The following is a 20,060-nucleotide window of genomic DNA, read 5'->3' on the forward strand; positions in this document are numbered from 1 at the left end:
GAGTCTTTACAGGGTGGAGTCATGAGAGTCTTTACAAGTTAGAGTCATGAGAGTCTTTACAGGGTGGAGTCATGAGTCTTTACAAGTTAGAGTCATGAGAGTCTTTACAGGATGGAGTCATGAGAGTCTTTACAAGTTAGTCATGAGAGTCTTTACAGGGTGGAGTCATGAGAGTCTTTACAAGTTAGAGTCATGAGAGTCTTTACAGGGTGGAGTCATGAGAGTCTTTACAAGTTAGAGTCATGAGAGTCTTTACAGGTTAGAGTCATGAGAGTCTTTACAGGGTGGAGTCATGAGAGTCTTTACAGGGTGGAGTCATGAGAGAGTCTTTACAGGGTGGAGGAGTCTTTACAGGGTGGAGTCATGAGAGTCTTTACAGGGTGGAGTCATGAGAGTCTTTACAGGGTGGAGTCATGAGTCTTTACAGGGTGGAGTCATGAGAGTCTTTACAGGGTGGAGTCATGAGAGTCTTTACAGCAGGGCTATTCAACTAAATTGTTCAGGGGGCCACATTGTCAGAAACCCAAGGGGCCAGGGGCCGGACTGCCACGGCGCCTCCCCGTGCTATGAATATATGTACACTTGACACAACACGCAACCACATTTTCACAACTTTTATTTAACTACATTGCAAAAGTAGTATACTTTTCAAAAAAAGTGCTTCATTTATGTGCCACATCTGCAACATCTCCTGCAAAAAGTGCTTCATTTATGACTGTGCAACAACTGCATCATCTCCTCTTCAACATTTCAATATAAAAATAAAATAAAAAACAAACAAGTGCATGATGTGCATCTGAACATTCTAACATCAACACTTGAACAAAAAAACACATTTATAGTGCAGCTGAGCTTATGAAAAAGTGCTTCATGTCTGTGCAACAACAGCAAATCACAGCATCTTATTAGCACTTATTGTCCACTCTTAACTCTCAAACATCAGGGGGGTGGGGGGCAGACAGGCCTAGCCTACATACACACATCTAATGAGAGTGATTGCACTTCTTTGACTGGGCAATGGCAGAGAAAGAGGGTTCATAGGAAGTGAGGGCTACCCGCAAACAGTGATGCAAATGCTCATTTGTCAAGGAGGCACGGTTGCTTGTTTTAATGGCATTCATGTGAGAGAAACTGGATTCACAGGTGTATGTTGAGCCAAACATTGTTAGCACAGATATTGCCAGCCTTTTTATTTTGGGGAATGTCTTGACATGAATACACTTTATCCAAAATGTTGTGGTGGATTCATTCTCAAGTGCCTGCTTCAGAGCAGATGATGCTTGCATGTCAATTATTTCAAGTTGCAGGAGACCTTCATCAATGTGAAGTGATGCAAGGAACTCTTGTCCTTTTGTGGAAATAGCAGCTACATTGGCAAATGGGTTGCTCACAAAATGCATCAATTCTCTGGACATGTCAAATTCATCAAATCGACTTGCAAAGTTTTCCCTCAATTTATCAATGAAATCTGTCATTAATTGAGTGACTTTTGGCTCAATTGTGCGTGTTAACGTTGACATGAAAAGAAAAAAGTAAAAAAAAAAACGTTATCATGTAATCTTTGGCGGGCCGGTCAGAATCATCCCGCGGGCCGGATCTGGCCCGTGGGCCGCCAGTTGAATAGCCCTGCTTTACAGGGTGGAGTCATGAGAGTCTTTACAGGGTGGAGTCATGAGATGCTCCTACTGTTCCTAGACCCATCCTACTGTTCCTAGACCCATCCTACTGTTCCTAAACCCAGGCATTAAAGCGTTCCGTCTTGAGACGGATTTCCGTCTATTTGATTATATTTATATAATATTTTAATTGATATTAATTTTATTTTTTTTATTTTTTATTTTTTTATAAAGTTTGCCAATAGGGATGTTTCAGTAGTATTGGCACTGGTAGTAGTCGTAATAGTAATCCAGTCTATTTTTTTTTCTTCTAAAAAATAAACTAGTTCAACCACTTTTGCTTAATTTCTTTGATGGCTCAAATGTAAGCTCTAGTGTCTAGTCGATTTTGTGTTTTGAGCACAAAGATCATCATAGATCTAGCCTCTTAATTTTGCTCTCAAAGTGCACCAGATTGATGCATTTAACTTTAAAACGTAAAAAAAAATCCGAGGGGGCATGCCCCCGGACCCCTCTGGAGGGGCAGAGGTTCACCCACCACCACAGTCTCACTAAATCCTGTGGGAAACACTGAGGATTCAAATTTTTTTACCGCTGTGGGTAGGGCGTTCCACATTGTTGTGGCATAACGTGTTTAGTCCCTTGTTTGTATGATAACAAGCCTTTTAGTTCATGGTTCAAAGTAATGGGAAAAGGGTGCTAGCTCGCCATCAATCAGAAGCTAGCCACAAGACTTGCATTCACGCTCTCCAGCACACAGCCTCCTTGCCTGGCACAACAACCACAACAGTAGGGTCTATAGTCACAGTCAGGACAGTAGGCTCTACAAGTAGGCTCCCTTAAAACGCTAACGCTATTAAAAAAAATACAGTGGAGGTTAAAATAAGAATAGACTTGGCCTGAAAAAAGTTCAGTCAGGAGATTTTTTTTTGCTTTAATCCCTGTCTTAAACCCATCCTACTGTTCCTACTGTTCCTAGACCCATCCTACTGTTCCTACTGTTCCTAGACCCATCCTACTGTTCCTACTGTTCCTAGACCCATCCTACTGTTCCTAGACCATTCCTACTGTTCCTACTGTTCCTAGACCATTCCTACTGTTCCTACTGTTCCTAGACCCTTCCTACTGTACTATCAGTTCTGCTGGCCTGGAATAAATGAAGTCATATCCCTGGCACTACACACACACACACACACACACACACACACACTAATCGTTCCTGTGTAGTTATTTCACGCTCTCTCTCTCTCAGCCTCCCTGTTCAGATCAATACCATAGATCAGCCAGCTATCTGGGTGGAAAATGACCATATCACCATAAACACACAGACGCGGGGACACACTAATATATATGACTGGAAAATACTTCTCTCATAAACACACACACACACACTGTTGCACGCACACACACACACTGCGCGCTGGTGGGGACCGCTGGGACGGTGATAAAAATAAACAGCAGCTGCCTCCTCCTCTCCTTTCTTCTCTTCTCTTCTCCTCTCTCCTCTTCTCCTCTCTCCTCTCATCTCATCTCTTCTCCTCCTCTATTTCCTCTCTTCTCCTCCTCTATCTCCTCTCTTCTCCCCTCCTCTCCTCTATTTCCTCTCTTCTCCTCTCCTCTCTTCTCCTCTCCTCTTCTATTTCTTCTCTTCTCTCTTCTCCTCTCTGTCCGTCTCTTCTCCTCTATTTCCTCTCTTCTCTGTCCGTCTCTTCTCCTCTATTTCCTCTTCTCTCTTCTCTTCTCATCTTCTCACTGTCTGTCTCTTCTCTCCTCTCCTCCCCTCTATTTTCTCTCTTCTCCACTCCTCTCCTCTCTACCCTCCTCTTCTGTCTCCTCTCTTCTCTCTTCTTTTCTCTCATCTCTTCTTTTCTCTCATCTCTTTTTCTCTCTGTTCTTCTCTCTCATCTTCTCTCTCTACTCTCCTTCTTTCTCTACTCCTCTTCTTTCTCGTGTCCTCTACTCTCCTCCTTCTCCTGTCCTCTCCTCCTCACCTCCTCTCTCCCCTCTCCTCACCTCACCTCTCCCCTCTACTCTCCTCTTCTTTCTCTCGTCCTCTCCTCTCTCCCCTCTCCTCTCCTCACCCCACCTCTCCTCTCCTCACCCTCTGCTTCTCCTGTCTACCACCAATCATCCTCTTCCTGGTCGTGGTGGTTGTCATCCATATTGATTTAGTTATGGCCTCTTCATATGCTGTGGACAGTGTTAAACACACATTCCTGCTATTGCTGCTCACATTAATCACAGGCTGCTTAGAGGGAGTGAGTGGGAGGAAGGGTGGAATGAGGAGAGGAGGAGGAGGGAGGGAGGAGAGGAGGAAGGATGGAATGAGGAGAGAGGGAGGGGAGGAGGCAGGATGGAACGAGGAGGTAGGGATGGAGGAGAGAGGGAGAGGAGGAAGGATGGAATGAGGAGAGGAGGGAGGGATGGAGGGGGGAGAGAGGAGGAAGGATGGAATGAGGAGGAGGGAGGAGAGAAGGAAGGATGGAATGAGGAGAGGAGGAAGGATGGAATGAGGAGAGAGGAGGAAGGATGGAATGAGGAGAGGAGGAGGGAGGGATGAGAGCAGGAGGGAAGGATGGGGAGGAAGGGGGGGATGATGAAGAGGACCAGGAAGGTCGTGTCTAGATCTCATAGCCCACTTTTTCACTTAGATGCAAAGCTGTAACTCATCATAATGTATCCCTTACCTTAATCCTAACCTTAACATTTATAAACCTATTCCTTACCTTAATCCTAACCTTAACATTTATAGACCTATTCCTTACCTTAATCCTAACCTTAACATGTATAGACCTATTATTTACCATAACCCTTTATAAATCCAATCTACATAATAATACTGTACATACATCAGATTAACATATTTACTCAGTAGCGTTGTTAATTATATATATATATATATTCTATTGAATCACTTGTTACTCTATATTGTTGTGCACTTTACTGTTACCTTGCACTCTGGTTAGATGCCACTTTATGTGCTTTGTGCTGTATGATACATTTTAATCTAATCTATATCTCTTTCTCTGTTTCTCTCTCTGTTCTCTCTCTGTTTCTCTCTCCCTCTCTCTGTTCCTCTCCCTCTCTGTTTCTCTCCCTCTCTATCTGTTTCTCTCTCCCTCTGTCTCTATCTCTGTTTATCTCACTTTCTCTCTTTCCCTTTCTCTCTCTCTCTCCCTCTCCCCCTACATCTCGCTCTCCCTCCCTCTCTCTCTCTCTCTCTCTCTCCCCCCCCTCCGTCTCTCTCTCTCTCTATCTCTCTCTCTCGCCCTCCCTCTCCCTCTCTATCTCTCTCCCTCTCCCTCCCTCTCTGTCTCTCTCTCTCTCTCTCTCTCTCTCTCTCTCTCTCTCTCTCTCTCTCTCTCTCTCTCTCAGGGTAACAGAGGACTCTACAGCCACCACCCTGGAGGCGCTGAAGGCGAGGATCAGAGAGCTGGAGAGACAGATCCTGAGAGGAGACCGCTACAAGTGTCTCATCTGCATGGTGAGAGGAGCTTTTACCTTCAGTCTCTCTTCCAACATGGCTGCCTGAGTTTGATCATGACGCTCGTGTTTGCATCGCTCTCCCAAGTCTCCCTCCCTGTCTGTGGGTGGTTGTCGTGGCGCTTACGTGGCTTCCCAAGTCCCAAGTCGTCCATCTTAGCTGTCGGTGTTCGAGAAGCTCTGTTGCACCACAGGTACATAACATGTCTGGTCAGTAGTACAGATACATAACATGTCTGGTCAGTAGTACAGACACATAACATGTCTGGTCAGTAGTACACAGGTACATAACATGTCTGGTCAGTAGTACAGGTACATAACATGTCTGGTCAGTAGTACAGGTCTACAGATACATAACATGTCTGGTCAGTAGTACAGATACATAACATGTCTGGTCAGTAGTACAGGTACATAACATGTCTGGTCAGTAGTACAGGTACATAACATGTCTGGTCAGTAGTACAGGTACATAACATGTCTGGTCAGTAATACAGGTACATAACATGTCTGGTCAGTAGTACAGGTACATAACATGTCTGGTCAGTAATACAGGTACATAACATGTCTGGTCAGTAGTACAGGTACATAACATGTCTGGTCAGTAGTACAGGTACATAACATGTCTGGTCAGTAGTACAGGTACATAACATGTCTGGTCAGTAATACAGGTACATAACATGTCTGGTCAGTAGTACAGGTACATAACATGTCTGGTCAGTAATACAGGTACATAACATGTCTGGTCAGTAGTACAGATACATAACATGTCTGGTCAGTAGTACAGGTACATAACATGTCTGGTCAGTAGTACAGGTACATAACATGTCTGGTCAGTAATACAGGTACATAACATGTCTGGTCAGTAGTACAGGTACATAACATGTCTGGTCAGTAGTACAGGTACATAACATGTCTGGTCAGTAGTACAGATACATAACATGTCTGGTCAGTAGTACAGGTACATAACATGTCTGGTCAGTAGTACAGATACATAACATGTCTGGTCAGTAGTACAGGTACATAACATGTCTGGTCAGTAGTACAGATACATAACATGTCTGGTCAGTAATACAGGTACATAACATGTCTGGTCAGTAGTACAGGTACATAACATGTCTGGTCAGTAGTACAGGTACATAACATGTCTGGTCAGTAGTACAGGTACATAACATGTCTGGTCAGTAGTACAGATACATAACATGTCTGGTCAGTAATACAGGTACATAACATGTCTGGTCAGTAGTACAGGTACATAACATGTCTGGTCAGTAGTACAGGTACATAACATGTCTGGTCAGTAGTACAGATACATAACATGTCTGGTCAGTAATACAGGTACATAACATGTCTGGTCAGTAGTACAGGTACATAACATGTCTGGTCAGTAGTACAGATACATAACATGTCTGGTCAGTAATACAGGTCTACAGACACATAACATGTCTGGTCAGTAATACAGGTCTACAGACACATAACATGTCTGGTCAGTAATACAGGTCTACAGATACATAACATGTCTGGTCAGTAATACAGGTACATAACATGTCTGGTCAGTAATACAGGTCTACAGACGCATAACATGTCTGGTCAGTAGTACAGGTACATAACATGTCTGGTCAGTAGTACAGATACATAACATGTCTGGTCAGTAGTACAGGTACATAACATGTCTGGTCAGTAGTACAGGTACATAACATGTCTGGTCAGTAGTACAGGTACATAACATGGCTGGTCAGTAGTACAGATACATAACATGTCTGGTCAGTAATACAGGTCTACAGATACATAACATGTCTGGTCAGTAGTACAGATACATAACATGTCTGGTCAGTAATACAGGTCTACAGATACATAACATGTCTGGTCAGTAATACAGGTCTACAGATACATAACATGTCTGGTCAGTAATACAGGTCTACAGATACATAACATGTCTGGTCAGTAGTACAGGTCTACAGACGCATAACATGTCTGGTCAGTAATACAGGTACATAACATGTCTGGTCAGTAATACAGGTCTACAGACGCATAACATGTCTGGTCAGTAATACAGGTCTACAGACGCATAACATGTCTGGTCAGTAATACAGGTCTACAGATACATAACATGTCTGGTCAGTAATACAGGTCTACAGACACATAACATGTCTGGTCAGTAATACAGGTCTACAGATACATAACATGTCTGGTCAGTAGTACAGATACATAACATGTCTGGTCAGTAATACAGGTACATAACATGTCTGGTCAGTAATACAGGTCTACAGACACATAACATGTCTGGTCAGTAATACAGGTCTACAGATACATAACATGTCTGGTCAGTAATACAGGTCTACAGACACATAACATGTCTGGTCAGTAATACAGGTCTACAGATACATAACATGTCTGGTCAGTAATACAGGTCTACAGATACATAACATGTCTGGTCAGTAATACAGGTCTACAGACACATAACATGTCTGGTCAGTAATACAGGTCTACAGACACATAACATGTCTGGTCAGTAATACAGGTCTACAGACACATAACATGTCTGGTCAGTAATACAGGTCTACAGACGCATAACATGTCTGGTCAGTAATACAGGTCTACAGACACATAACATGTCTGGTCAGTAATACAGGTCTACAGACACATAACATGTCTGGTCAGTAATACAGGTCTACAGATACATAACATGTCTGGTCAGTAATACAGGTCTACAGATACATAACATGTCTGGTCAATAGTACAGATACATAACATATCTGGTCAGTAGTACAGGTACATAACATGTCTGGTCAGTAGTACAGGTACATAACATGTCTGGTCAGTAGTACAGGTACATAACATGTCTGGTCAGTAGTACAGGTACATAACATGTCTGGTCAGTAGTACAGGTACATAACATGTCTGGTCAGTAGTACAGATACATAACATGTCTAGTCAGTAATACAGGTCTACAGATACATAACATGTCTGGTCAGTAATACAGGTCTACAGACACATAACATGTCTGGTCAGTAATACAGGTCTACAGATACATAACATGTCTGGTCAGTAATACAGGTCTACAGACACATAACATGTCTGGTCAGTAATACAGGTCTACAGATACATAACATGTCTGGTCAGTAGTACAGATACATAACATGTCTGGTCAGTAATACAGGTCTACAGACACATAACATGTCTGGTCAGTAATACAGGTCTACATACAGGTCTACAGACACATAACATGTATGGTCAGTAATACAGGTCTACAGACACATAACATGTCTGGTCAGTAATACAGGTCTACAGACGCATAACATGTCTGGTCAGTAATACAGGTCTCAGTAATACAGGTCTACAGACGCATAACATGTCTGGTCAGTAATACAGGTCTACAGATACATAACATGTCTGGTCAGTAATACAGGTCTACAGATACATAACATGTCTGGTCAGTAGTACAGGTCTACAGCAGCGTCTGGCTCTGTGCTGTGAGATATTGTTAGGTAGGGGTGGATGGTATAAACGGTATAAACGGTATGAATTTGCGCTACGGTATGGATTTCTACTATACCTTGTGACCGGTAGAGCAACTCTAAAGTGGCAATGATGTAACCACAGTGTGGAGGGAGGGGGTTGCTAAGTGGAGCTAACGTTAGCTTGCTGAGGCAGGGCTCTACAGTGACTATTTCATTCGCAAAATAGATATGTGCGAACTGGAAACATTATTTAGGAGCACAGAGGCTTTGCGTAGTGGGCGTGTCAACGCGCAATTGTCATTTCATAATAGACACGGAACAGAGCGGACCTTCAATTCTAGAAGCGAACTAGCCCTGCGTTGCACACGGGGCGAAACTAGAGCCTGCCAAGCGCCATTGGCGCTCAGTTTTTACGTTTGGCGCCTCCCACTGAGAGGTCTGCCCGCCGTGTGGCGTGTAATCAATCAATCAAGTTCATAACGATACTCTTATTTTGAAAATCTGTGCGGGTCTCATTTCCGCCGCAAGCGCATCTCCAGTCATAATATCGATGGCTCCGGCAGTTAGCAACATTCGGTTCGTACGTGGCAACAAGTCATATCCGCCCAGCCCTGCAGCGGGATACTATTGGCTTCTGCTCGTATCAACACAGAGGCAGTCTGCTCTAGTCTAGAGCGGACCTCCATGAGCTACCATTACTGTTTAAACAATGACCCAGTCAACTATTCACTTTTAGTTTAATACATGACGAGGCATTGTCTAACGGTATCTAGCTGGCTAGCTACTGATAGCTGCTGATATCAACAAATGCTCCAGCAATAGTCGACTCGAGTGCATAATACCTCTGTTCCCTCGTTAGCTAGCTCACGTTAGCTAGCTCACGTTAGATTCTATATCTCCCAGTAAACTAAATTGTCTTAACGTTATCTAGCGGGCTAGCAGTAGCTACAGATAGCTCCTGATATCAATGTCTTATAACATTGATTCAATGCGTATTCTAGCTGAGGGCATGTTGAATGTGATTTGACCAAAGAACCGTAACATTATACCAATAGGGTCCAGCTGCAGCGCCGGAGAATCCTTGCATGCTGAATGTAGGGTCTAGCTGTAGCGCCGGAGAATCCTTGCTGGAGCTGGAGGCTACTCAAGTATACACACAGACAGTGGAGCTGTTTGCAGATAGCGAGCATTTTGACTTATTGCGTGGTGGCGATGTCTCGCAGATAATACAACTACAAGTATGATTATATAATATAGTTGTGTGACAACTTCTCTCGCGAGTCGCGCAGTTTCTATGTGTAATGTAAACTCTGCGACGGGTCCAATCGTCTAACATGCTTTGCATCCTCGCTATTCTGGAATGCCCACATCGAGCTAAAACCTTATGTAATGTTAACTGTTGATGTAGCCTCAGAAAACTAACGTTAGCTCCACTCCTAGCAGCCTGTTGATGTAGATTCAGAAAACTAACGTTAGCTCCACTCTAGCAGCAGCTCTCTCCCTCCCTCTCTCTCACTCTGTCTCCCCCATCCCTCTCTCTCTCTCTCTCTCTCTGCTAACAATCCTGATTCGATTCTTAAACCTATTTCATTCAAAAGGAAGATATTGATTGCCATTCATTAGCTATAGTAATAGCTCAACAGCTGTAACAGAATAATTTTATTATTTTTGATTATTTACATTACGCCTTACGTTACCTGCCTGCAGACACTTGAGAAAAGGTTTTGCATTTTTCTATTGCAGTTTTGCACAATAAATGTTCTTAAAATACCTCTGTACTATGTGAAATATGTCCTAGTAATACAAGGGTACAGTAATAGCTGCCATACCAGTGTTTTACCCCTTCAGAAGCATTTATATAGACATTTTAAGATAAGTTAATATACCGTGATATATACCGTTACCGTCTATGCTTCAAATTATACCGTGATATACATTTTAGACCATACCGTCCAGCCCTAGTTAGGTGGTGTCCTGCTCTCAGCTGTGAGATACTGTTAGGTGGTGTCCTGCCTCTCAGCTGGGTATTGATGATTGATTAGGTCACGCAGGTCAATAGCAGCATGTTGACTACGGCATGACGGCCATATCAGCTGATCTGTCACACGCTGGAGATCTGATGATCACATCACTGTTCCCCTGTCACCACCTGTGTGTGTGTGTGTGTTCCTGATGACCCCACTTAGTTTGACACTCAGCCTTCACCATCAGCCATCCTCACGCCAGACAACACCTGGTGTGTCCGTGTGTCTGTGTGACTGTGTGTCTGTGTGTGTAATTAAGAGTTAGAGTAATCGTGTCTAATAATCAGGATTTGAATATCAATCAGAATAATGGTGATTATGATGCTTGCCACAATGGAGCAGCCCTGCTGGACACAGGCCTATGTGTCCTTCTGGTTCTGGTGTGGTTTGGTTGGAGCGCATGTACCTTCTCCCTTCGTGTGTGTGTGTGTGTCTGTGTCTGTGTGTCTGTGCTTCCATCCATCAAGCTAAGATAGAGATATAGATGTAGTGGCTTCACAGGTCTGACTATCACACATTCTTACACTCCGCTGGCAGGCGGCCAGTAGCTGCACAGTGGAACACGCCAATTTTGGGGGGAAATTAGCTTATTTGCCATCTACCCTGGAGTTAGACAAGCAGATACCGGTACATACCCTTTTCTTCTCTGTGCATGCCTTAGGAGTAGGAAGACCTGCACCGTTAGCCTAGCTTAGCATCATTCACTGGAAGTAGGTTAGTCCAGCTAGCTTAGTTCCCAACAGTCACGAAATACACTCAAACGTTCCAGTAAACATGTTGTGACCTGTGTATTTACCATGTGGAGAAATAAAACATTTAAATGAGAAATTTTTGTTTTCTAAGCAGATACATACTCTGAAATTTTTTTTGCCGAACCACTGCTGCCTGGGTGCAGTGATTTCATGCATCACCTGAAGAGCTCTGTTTACCAGGAAACGCGCTTTCATTGAGTGAAGAGGATATCATCATCGGGGCTTTTCAGGCGGTGCGTGAAATCACTGCGAAAATGTCTAATCACATTTCTTTTTTTTGTGGTAAATACACGGGTCACAACATGTTTACAGGAATGTTTTGGAGTAATTTCCCAAAAAGTTGGCGTGTTCCTTTAACGCTTACCGACGTAGTCCGTCTCACACGTAACACTTAAGTACCGTGTTGTGAAGTTTTAATCCTAGTTTAGTCCTCACGTTTAATCAAGTCCTGCTAGCAGAGTTTCTGAGAGTGAATCAGAGCCAACGGGCGCTCAGCCACGCTCTGATTGGCTGAAGACAGCGCATGGGTGAGAGAGAACAGCGCATGAGAGAGAGAGAGTCCGAGAGAGTAAGCGAGAGAGGGAGAGAAAGGCGAAGAGAACAAGTGAAAGAGAGAGCGAAAGAGAGAGAGAGAGACATACAGACAGAGACAAGGAGTGAGAAAGAGAAAGTGAAGGTTATCACTTTGATTGTGAAAACCTGTAGACCAACATTTTTTCCACGCAGAAAATTTATCAGGGATCAACAAGGGAACGGCTAAAGAACGGGAGCGATAAGCAGAATGGATTATGGATCATAACATCTGATTAATCCCTGTTAGGGTTAGTGGTGACATGGCATGAGTGAGCAGGAACGTGACAGTGTGTGTGACAGTGTGACAGCGTGTATATGTGTGTGTGATGGTGTGTGTGTGTGTGTGTGAGAGACGGGTAATTACCGACGCCTGCACTTCCTAAAGGTCGCGTGGAGCCTGAGGCGACACAGAGGTCAAGACACGACGATCGATCATCCAGCTGATCTCTGTCTCATCTGTCACTGTCCCTCTGCACACACACACACACACACACACACATATATACACACACACACACACACACACACACACACACACACACATATATACATATTCACATACACATATTCACATGCATATACACATTCACACACATATTCACACAGACACACATATATACACATATTCACACACACATACATACACACATTTAATATACATACACACAGACACATGTTATACATACACACAGACACACACGTCAGGGTTTCCGTTAGAAAAAATTGTTGCCGGCCTCAGTGTCCGGTAGATTTCAATCTACCGGTCAAATGAGAGAAATTCCGGTCAGAGTTTATTGAGCTTAAAAACAATTGATAGGCAAAAGAATGACAACAAAACAGAAGAATGACATCATCAAGGCATGTAGATTTATAATATTTTTACTTAAAACTAGGCTACTTTTGCGTATAAAGTCATTATATTCCAAATAAAATAAGTCCTGAGACTCGTGCTGCTGCCGACTTTAAATCAAATAGGTGTCTGTGGGCAGTCGCCCGACATTAATAAACAACAGTCTGTTATAATCACATTTTTATGAGCTAACGAATTCCGTTATATTGGACATTTGTATTAATTATATCAAGCGAAGAACTGAGAAATTTGGCAGAGAGAGACGGCAACATTATCGTGGGTTTGCGTGACGACTCTCTCCACCTCGCAACGACTTATTTGCAAAGAGTATGGCGCTGCAGAGCAGCTGATTCAGCTGTTATTGGCTCTTTTCTGGGGACCGCACAGCAGTGCCCCCCACCCAACATTGAATTGAAAATGGCTGAATTGGAGTACTGCTGGAATACTGCATTGTGCTGCTGCTGCTCCGGCTCTGCAGCTTCACAAAAGTTCGCACACCCAGCACTAAGCTCTCGCTGACAACGTCGTTGTCATTATTAGAAGCAACGAGGAAACAAATGTAATGATCGTTTCGTTCATCGCATAGGCTATTTAATTTTAGCCTATTTTAATACAATTCAAATAATCAAATTGTGCTTAGACTCAGGGAATTATTTTCACCGGACATTAAGACCGGAGAGATTAAATATGTCGGACTTCAACAGATTTTGCCGGTCAAATACCGGTAATTACCGGCTAACGGAAACGCTGACACACGTACACATTCACACACACACATATTCACACACATAATTTACACCTATTCACACACATACTCACACACACGCACATACATTCACACACACGTACATATATACATACTGTACATAGACACACACCCAGATCATCTGTCTGTCTGCCTCTACTCTGTCTCCCTCTCAGCCTTCCTACTGTCTCTATAAAGAACCTTCTCACGTGTCTCCCATACTCTGTCTCCCTCTCAGTCTTCCTACTGTCTCTATAAAGAACATCACCTGTCTCCCCTACTCTGTCTCCCTCTCAGCCTTCCTACTGTCTCTATAAAGAACCTTCTCCTGTGTCTCCCCTACTCTGTCTCCCTCTCAGCCTTCCTACTGTCTCTATAAAGAACCTCACCTGTCTCCCCTACTCTGTCTCCCTCTCAGCCTTCCTACTGTCTCTATAAAGAACCTTCTCACGCGGCTAGGTGGTGTAGTGGGCAAGGCACTCGCCACCAATGTGGAGACGCTGGGTTCGCGTGTTCGAATCCAGCTCTCCACATTGTTTTCAGTTTGGCTGGTCGTCCGTACTAATACAATTGGCAGTATTAGAGGGTGGGAAACTGATGGGTGGGGATCGGGCGTTGTGGACAGCAACTCCTACAGGTCGGTTGGTGCGCCTGCGCAGTAGAATCAGGAAATGTCGGGGGCAGCGTGAGCCTCCCACGCGTTACTCCTCGCCACTGAGGGATCGAGCTGCGCAGGTGAAAAGATGCGACTGCTGTTACCTCAAGTACCGGAGGGACTTGTGCTATGTATGACTTAGTCCACATTGCAGCCGGCTTGTGGGAGGCAAGAAACAGCGTTCGTGACAGGGGAGGGTTGAATTGGATGATACGAAATTGGGATGGGAGAAAATATAGAAAATGGGAGAAAAAGTGGATAAAAAAAATAATAACCTTCTCACGTGTCTCCCCTACTCTGTCTCCCTCTCAGCCTTCCTACTGTCTCTATAAAGAACCTTCTCACGTGTGTCTCTTACTCTGTCTCCCTCTCAGTCTTCCTACTGTCTCTATAAAGAACCTCTCCTGTCTCCCCTACTCTGTCTCCCTCTCAGTCTTCCTGCTGTCTCAATAAGGAACCTTCTCTCCTGTGTCTCTTACTCTGTCTCCCTCTCAGCCTCAGTGTTTCCCATTAATTACCTAGACTGGCGGCCCGCCACAGTTGTATAATGAAATTATTATTATTATTATTATTTTATAATTTTTTTACTATTTCTTTTTTTAAATATAAAGTTTGCCAATAGGGATGTATCAGTAGTATTGGCAGTGGTAGTAGTCGTAATAGTAATCCAGTATCTTTTTTTATTTTCTAAAAAATAAACCAGTTCAACACAGGTAACCACTTCTGCTTCATTTTTTTGATGGCTCAAATGTATGCTCTAGTCCAGTGGTTCCCAGACCTCTCCTCGAGACACCCCAGCCGTTACATGTATTTGTTAAATTCCACCACCAGCACACCTGATTCAACTAATAAAGGGCTTGTTAAGTTGAATCAGGTGTGCTGGTGGTGGAATTGAACAAACACATTGAATGGCTGGGGTGCTTCGAGGAGAGGATTGGGAAGCTCTAGTCTAGTAGATTTTGTGTTTTGAGCACAAAGTTCATCATAGATCTAGCCTCTTTATTTTGCTCAATGAGGAACCTTCTCTCCTGTGTCTCCCCTACTCTGTCTCCCTCTCAGCCTTCCTACTGTCTCTAATAAAGAACCTTCTCTCCTGTGTCTCCCCTACTCTGTCTCCCTCTCAGCCTTCCTACTGTCTCTATAAAGAACCTTCTCTCCTGTGTCTCCTCTACTCTGTCTCCCTCTCAGCCTTCCTACTGTCTCTATAAAGAACCTTCTCTCCTGTGTCTCCTCTACTCTGTCTCCATCTCAGCCTTCCTACTGTCTCTATAAAGAACCTTCTCTCCTGTGTCTCCCCTACTCTGTCTCCCTCTCAGCCTTCCTACTGTCTCTATAAAGAACCTTCTCCTGTGTCTCCTCTACTCTGTCTCCATCTCAGCCTTCCTACTGTCTCTATAAAGAACCTTCTCTCCTGTGTCTCCTCTACTCTGTCTCCCTCTCAGCCTTCCTACTGTCTCTATAAAGAACCTTCTCCTGTGTCTCCCCTACTCTGTCTCTCTCTCTCAGCCTTCCTACTGTCTCTATAAAGAACCTTCTCCTGTGTCTCCCCTACTCTGTCTCCCTCTCAGCCTTCCTACTGTCTCTATAAAGAACCTTCTCCTGTGTCTCCTCTACTCTGTCTCCATCTCAGCCTTCCTACTGTCTCTATAAAGAACCTTCTCTCCTGTGTCTCCCCTACTCTGTCTCCCTCTCAGCCTTCCTACTGTCTCTATAAAGAACCTTCTCCTGTGTCTCCCCTACTCTGTCTCTCTCTCTCAGCCTTCCTACTGTCTCTATAAAGAACCTTCTCCTGTGTCTCCCCTACTCTGTCTCCCTCTCAGCCTTCCTACTGTCTCTATAAAGAACCTTCTCCTGTGTCTCCCCTACTCTGTCTCTCTCTCTCTCTCTCTCTCTCTCTCTCTCTCAGCCTTCCTACTGTCTCTATAAAGAACCTTCTCTCCTGTGTCTCCCCTACTCTGTCTCCCTCTCAGCCTTCCTACTGTCTCTATAAAGAACCTTCTCTCCTGTGTCTCCCCTACTCTGTCTCCCTCTCAGCCTTCCTACTGTCTCTAATAAAGAACCTTCTCTCCTGTGTCTCCCCTACTCTGTCTCCCTCTCAGCCTTCCTACTGTCTCTATAAAGAACCTTCTCTCCTGTGTCTCCCCTACTCTGTCTCCCTCTCAGCCTTCCTACTGTCTCTAATAAAGAACCTTCTCTCCTGTGTCTCCCCTACTCTGTCTCCCTCTCTCAGCCTTCCTACTGTCTCTATAAAGAACCGTATCTACTCTGTCTCCCTCTCAGCCTTCCTACTGTCTCAATAAAGAACCTTCTCTCCTGTGTCTCCTCTATTCTGTCTCCCTCGCAGCCTTCCTACTGTCTCAATAAAGACAAAATACGAACTTACCACTTACATAAAATACATCAGTAATGCTTGAGCACTTTAGAATCGTATACAAAAGTATATACATGGATGTTCAGTAATATATAATTTCTTTATCAGAAACGATGCAGTATAATTTATATATAATTTATAACAGACCCTCCCCTGCACTTTGTGTATACTGTATACTGTTTACTTTTATGCATAGTATATATTCATTCAGATTACATTTATTGTATTGCCTATATTTATTGGAACATATAATATAACCGATGCATACAGACCCTCATCTGCACCTTTGTTTACACTATTTATTTCTCTCATATTTCTATATTCAGATCTAATTGTATTGCCTATATTTATGTCTTTGTACTATTACACTGTCCATACCTGTACCTCCCCTCCCCCACGCTGCTATGAGGCCAGCAGTTCCTCAAGGGGATAAGATATCGTATCTTATCTTGTGTTTTTGGTTTGTATTAGTGGTGAAATAAGGTTATTCTTTCCCCTGCTGTTTGTTTTGTCATTGGCCTTGTCTGGTCCTGATATGTACACTATCATACCATGTACTTCATCCAGTTTTATCGGTGGATCGCTACCCCCACCTGCTGGTTGGTACAGGAACTGAATCCAAGCTCATCTGCCTGCAGTTGTTACGTTTTAGTGAATGTTGTAAATCCTGACACCAGGTTACAATATGAATCGGGCCAAAGACTCGTACTGAAACTGACTCCGCCTCCGCCAAGGATGGAGTCTAATTATGTTTCAGTTTTTGTCTTAGAAATAAGATAAGATTACATATTTCTATATGGTCTCCTTGGGGGAGGGGAGATACAGGTATGGGCAGGGTAATAGTAGAAATAAATAAATATAGGCAATACAATTTGGTTTGAATAAGAATATGAGAAAAATAAAACTGTGTAAACAATATAATTAACTGAATATAAAAATATGAGACACATAAACGGTGTAAGCAAAGGTGCAGATGAAGGTCTGTATGCCCTATCAGTTATATTATACGTTACAATAAATATAGGCAAATATTACAGTATACACAAGGTACCCTAACTACTGGCATGATATACGTCATACGTTGTAGTCTGTGCAGGTTCTAGTGGTTAACTCATTCAGCGCCAGTCATGATGATAGTCGGGTTAACTCGCCAACGCTTGAGCGCCAATCACGAGTATAGTCGGGTTTTAATCGTTATTTCTTTTATTAGCGATATCCATTCATTTTCATCCATCCAGCCTGGTGTTATCGTTGGGAATGGGTCTGAGCTCGCAAGCGGGTATTGCACTCCACTGGGAATGGTGTAGTTTCTTTTCTGGGACCATCCGAGCCGTGTGGGCGGGGTTTAGGTGCTCAGGCGAGGTAGGCAGATACAATGATGCATTGGAACAGTAACCCTGTCATTGTGAAACGGTCAGTAATGTGGTACGGACCTCCGTGAGCAGTATTTGGAATGGCGATCAGATAATTGGATTCTTTCTTTTGCATTACATCAGATACAAGGTAAGAACACTATATATACATTTGATCGTTGATCTGATATTTATTTCTACCCCGATCGACGCTGTCTCTGTGTCTGTATGTGTGGCTGTTTTCCATTGGGTGCAGGAGGGGGGGGGGGTCTAAACCACGTTGCATGTATGCACGAGGAAGGATAATAATGATGATCTAGCGTTGATTTCAGGAAGATTCGATAATCAGGCAAAAAATAACGTGTTTAGTGTATTCCACTAAAACGCTATTATCGCGTCTTTCTCTGGAATTACTCAGAAGCACCCAAAGTTATACTCATATTCAAAAGGCTATAAAACGGAAATGTACAGATGAAAAAACAATCTGTTTTGTACATGTTGACTGGAAGCAACTCACTGATAATTGACGGGTGTATTAGACCCATAGCTATAATTTAAGATATATTTTAAGGACTCGCAAATCTCGCAGTCCCCCCATTGACTTACAGTGGTGGCGTACTAGCGCCATCTTGTGGATTAAGCGATGGCGCAGAATGAGTTAAGAGTCAGAGACACTTAGTGGTCAGACATTCCTAGTAGTACCTGAGTTCTGCAGCCGTTGGTTCACGGCTCACGCACATTGGTGCCAAGTGTGGAAACGTTCAGTTCGGCCGACATTGAGTTGAATGGGATCAGACCATCTCCTGGTTTATGACCTGTCATTTAAACAGGTTATTACCGATGTCAGAATCATCTGCAATGTGTTGCGTTGTTAACTAGCTAATGTTTTATATATTGGTTGGTGTATATTGCCTCAGATAGCTGGTGTATTTAGAATTTTAAGATCAGGCTTCAATAGAACTGACGCCAAAGTCTGGCACCAAGCAGAGCATAGAACGCTGGTATTCTGACATGATGACCCTTCCTTCTTTTATAGTCTCCTTGCCCATTACTGATACCTACAACAGCAGTGTTGTATCTTCAGAGGCTGCGTCGGCCATCTTCGAGAGAGCCAGTCAGATGAGCGTCTCAGTCAGAGTTTAGAGTCTCTGGCCGGGGGAAGAGTGTTCCAGAGTCTCATTCCTGAGTCGTCAGTCATCCTAGTCGTCACGGCAACCTCAACACAAACATTACATACTTTCTCCACTTTCGTCACGGCTGAGGACATTTTTTTTTTATTATTATTATTGTATATATTTCTGAGGGCGCGCCTGGACAACCAGAGACGGATCACTGGGACCTCATAGATCTTCAACAAACATGTTCAGGGACAATTATTAAATGTGAGTTCATGGTGAGGTCATGTTATAATTCACTGCATCTTTAGGTGAAATGTGAGTTTATGGTGAGTTCATGTTATAATTCACTGAGTTTTGGAGATAACTGGATGGCGCGCATTCCTTTTTGACCAAATTAATGTGATAATGGTTAATTTTAATGATGGTGATGATGGTGATGATGGTAGTAGTAGTGATGATTTTAATGGTGATGATGGTAGTATTGATGGTGGTGATGTTAATTTTAATGATGGTGATGATGGTAGTATTGATGTGGTGATTTAAATGATGGTGATGATGGTAGTAGTGATGTGGTGATTTAAATGATGGTGATGATGGTAGTATTGATGTTGATGGTGGTGATGTTAATGATGGTGATGATGGTAGTAGTGATGGTGGTGATGTTAATGATGGTGGTGATGGTGATGATGGTAGTAGTGATGGTGGTGATGTTAATGATGGTGGTGATGGTGGTGATGTTAATGATGGTGGTGATGTTAATGATGGTGGTGATGTTAATGATGGTAGTAGTGATGGTGGTGATGTTAATGATGGTGGTGATGGTGGTGATGTTAATGATGGTGGTGATGTTAATGATGGTGGTGATGTTAATGATGGTGGTGATGTTAATGATGGTAGTAGTGATGGTGGTGATGTTAATGATGGTGGTGATGGTGGTGATGTTAATGATGGTGGTGATGTTAATGATGGTGGTGATGTTAATGATGGTAGTAGTGATGGTGGTGATACCTGTGTTGTACTTGTCCATCACTCAATCCATTGTGTCTAGAGTTTGTGTGAGTGC

The 20,060-nt window shown here is 43.3% G+C and overlaps 1 protein-coding gene across 1 annotated transcript in view; it reads left to right on the forward strand.

Moving 5' to 3' along the window:
* rnf220a (ring finger protein 220a) overlaps positions 1 to 20,060 on the forward strand; it is a gene marked incomplete at its 5' end in the record, with an annotated part of 118,212 nt that overhangs the window by 85,261 nt on the left and 12,891 nt on the right. The window contains 1 exon segment of the mRNA XM_084327639.1: positions 4,992 to 5,100. Coding sequence (XP_084183765.1) covers positions 4,992 to 5,100 — 109 coding nt within the window.

The sequence above is a fragment of the Notolepis coatsorum genome (assembly GCF_963971535.1).
Source record: "Notolepis coatsorum genome assembly, chromosome: 13".
In the NCBI taxonomy this organism is placed as follows: domain Eukaryota; kingdom Metazoa; phylum Chordata; class Actinopteri; order Aulopiformes; family Paralepididae; genus Notolepis; species Notolepis coatsorum.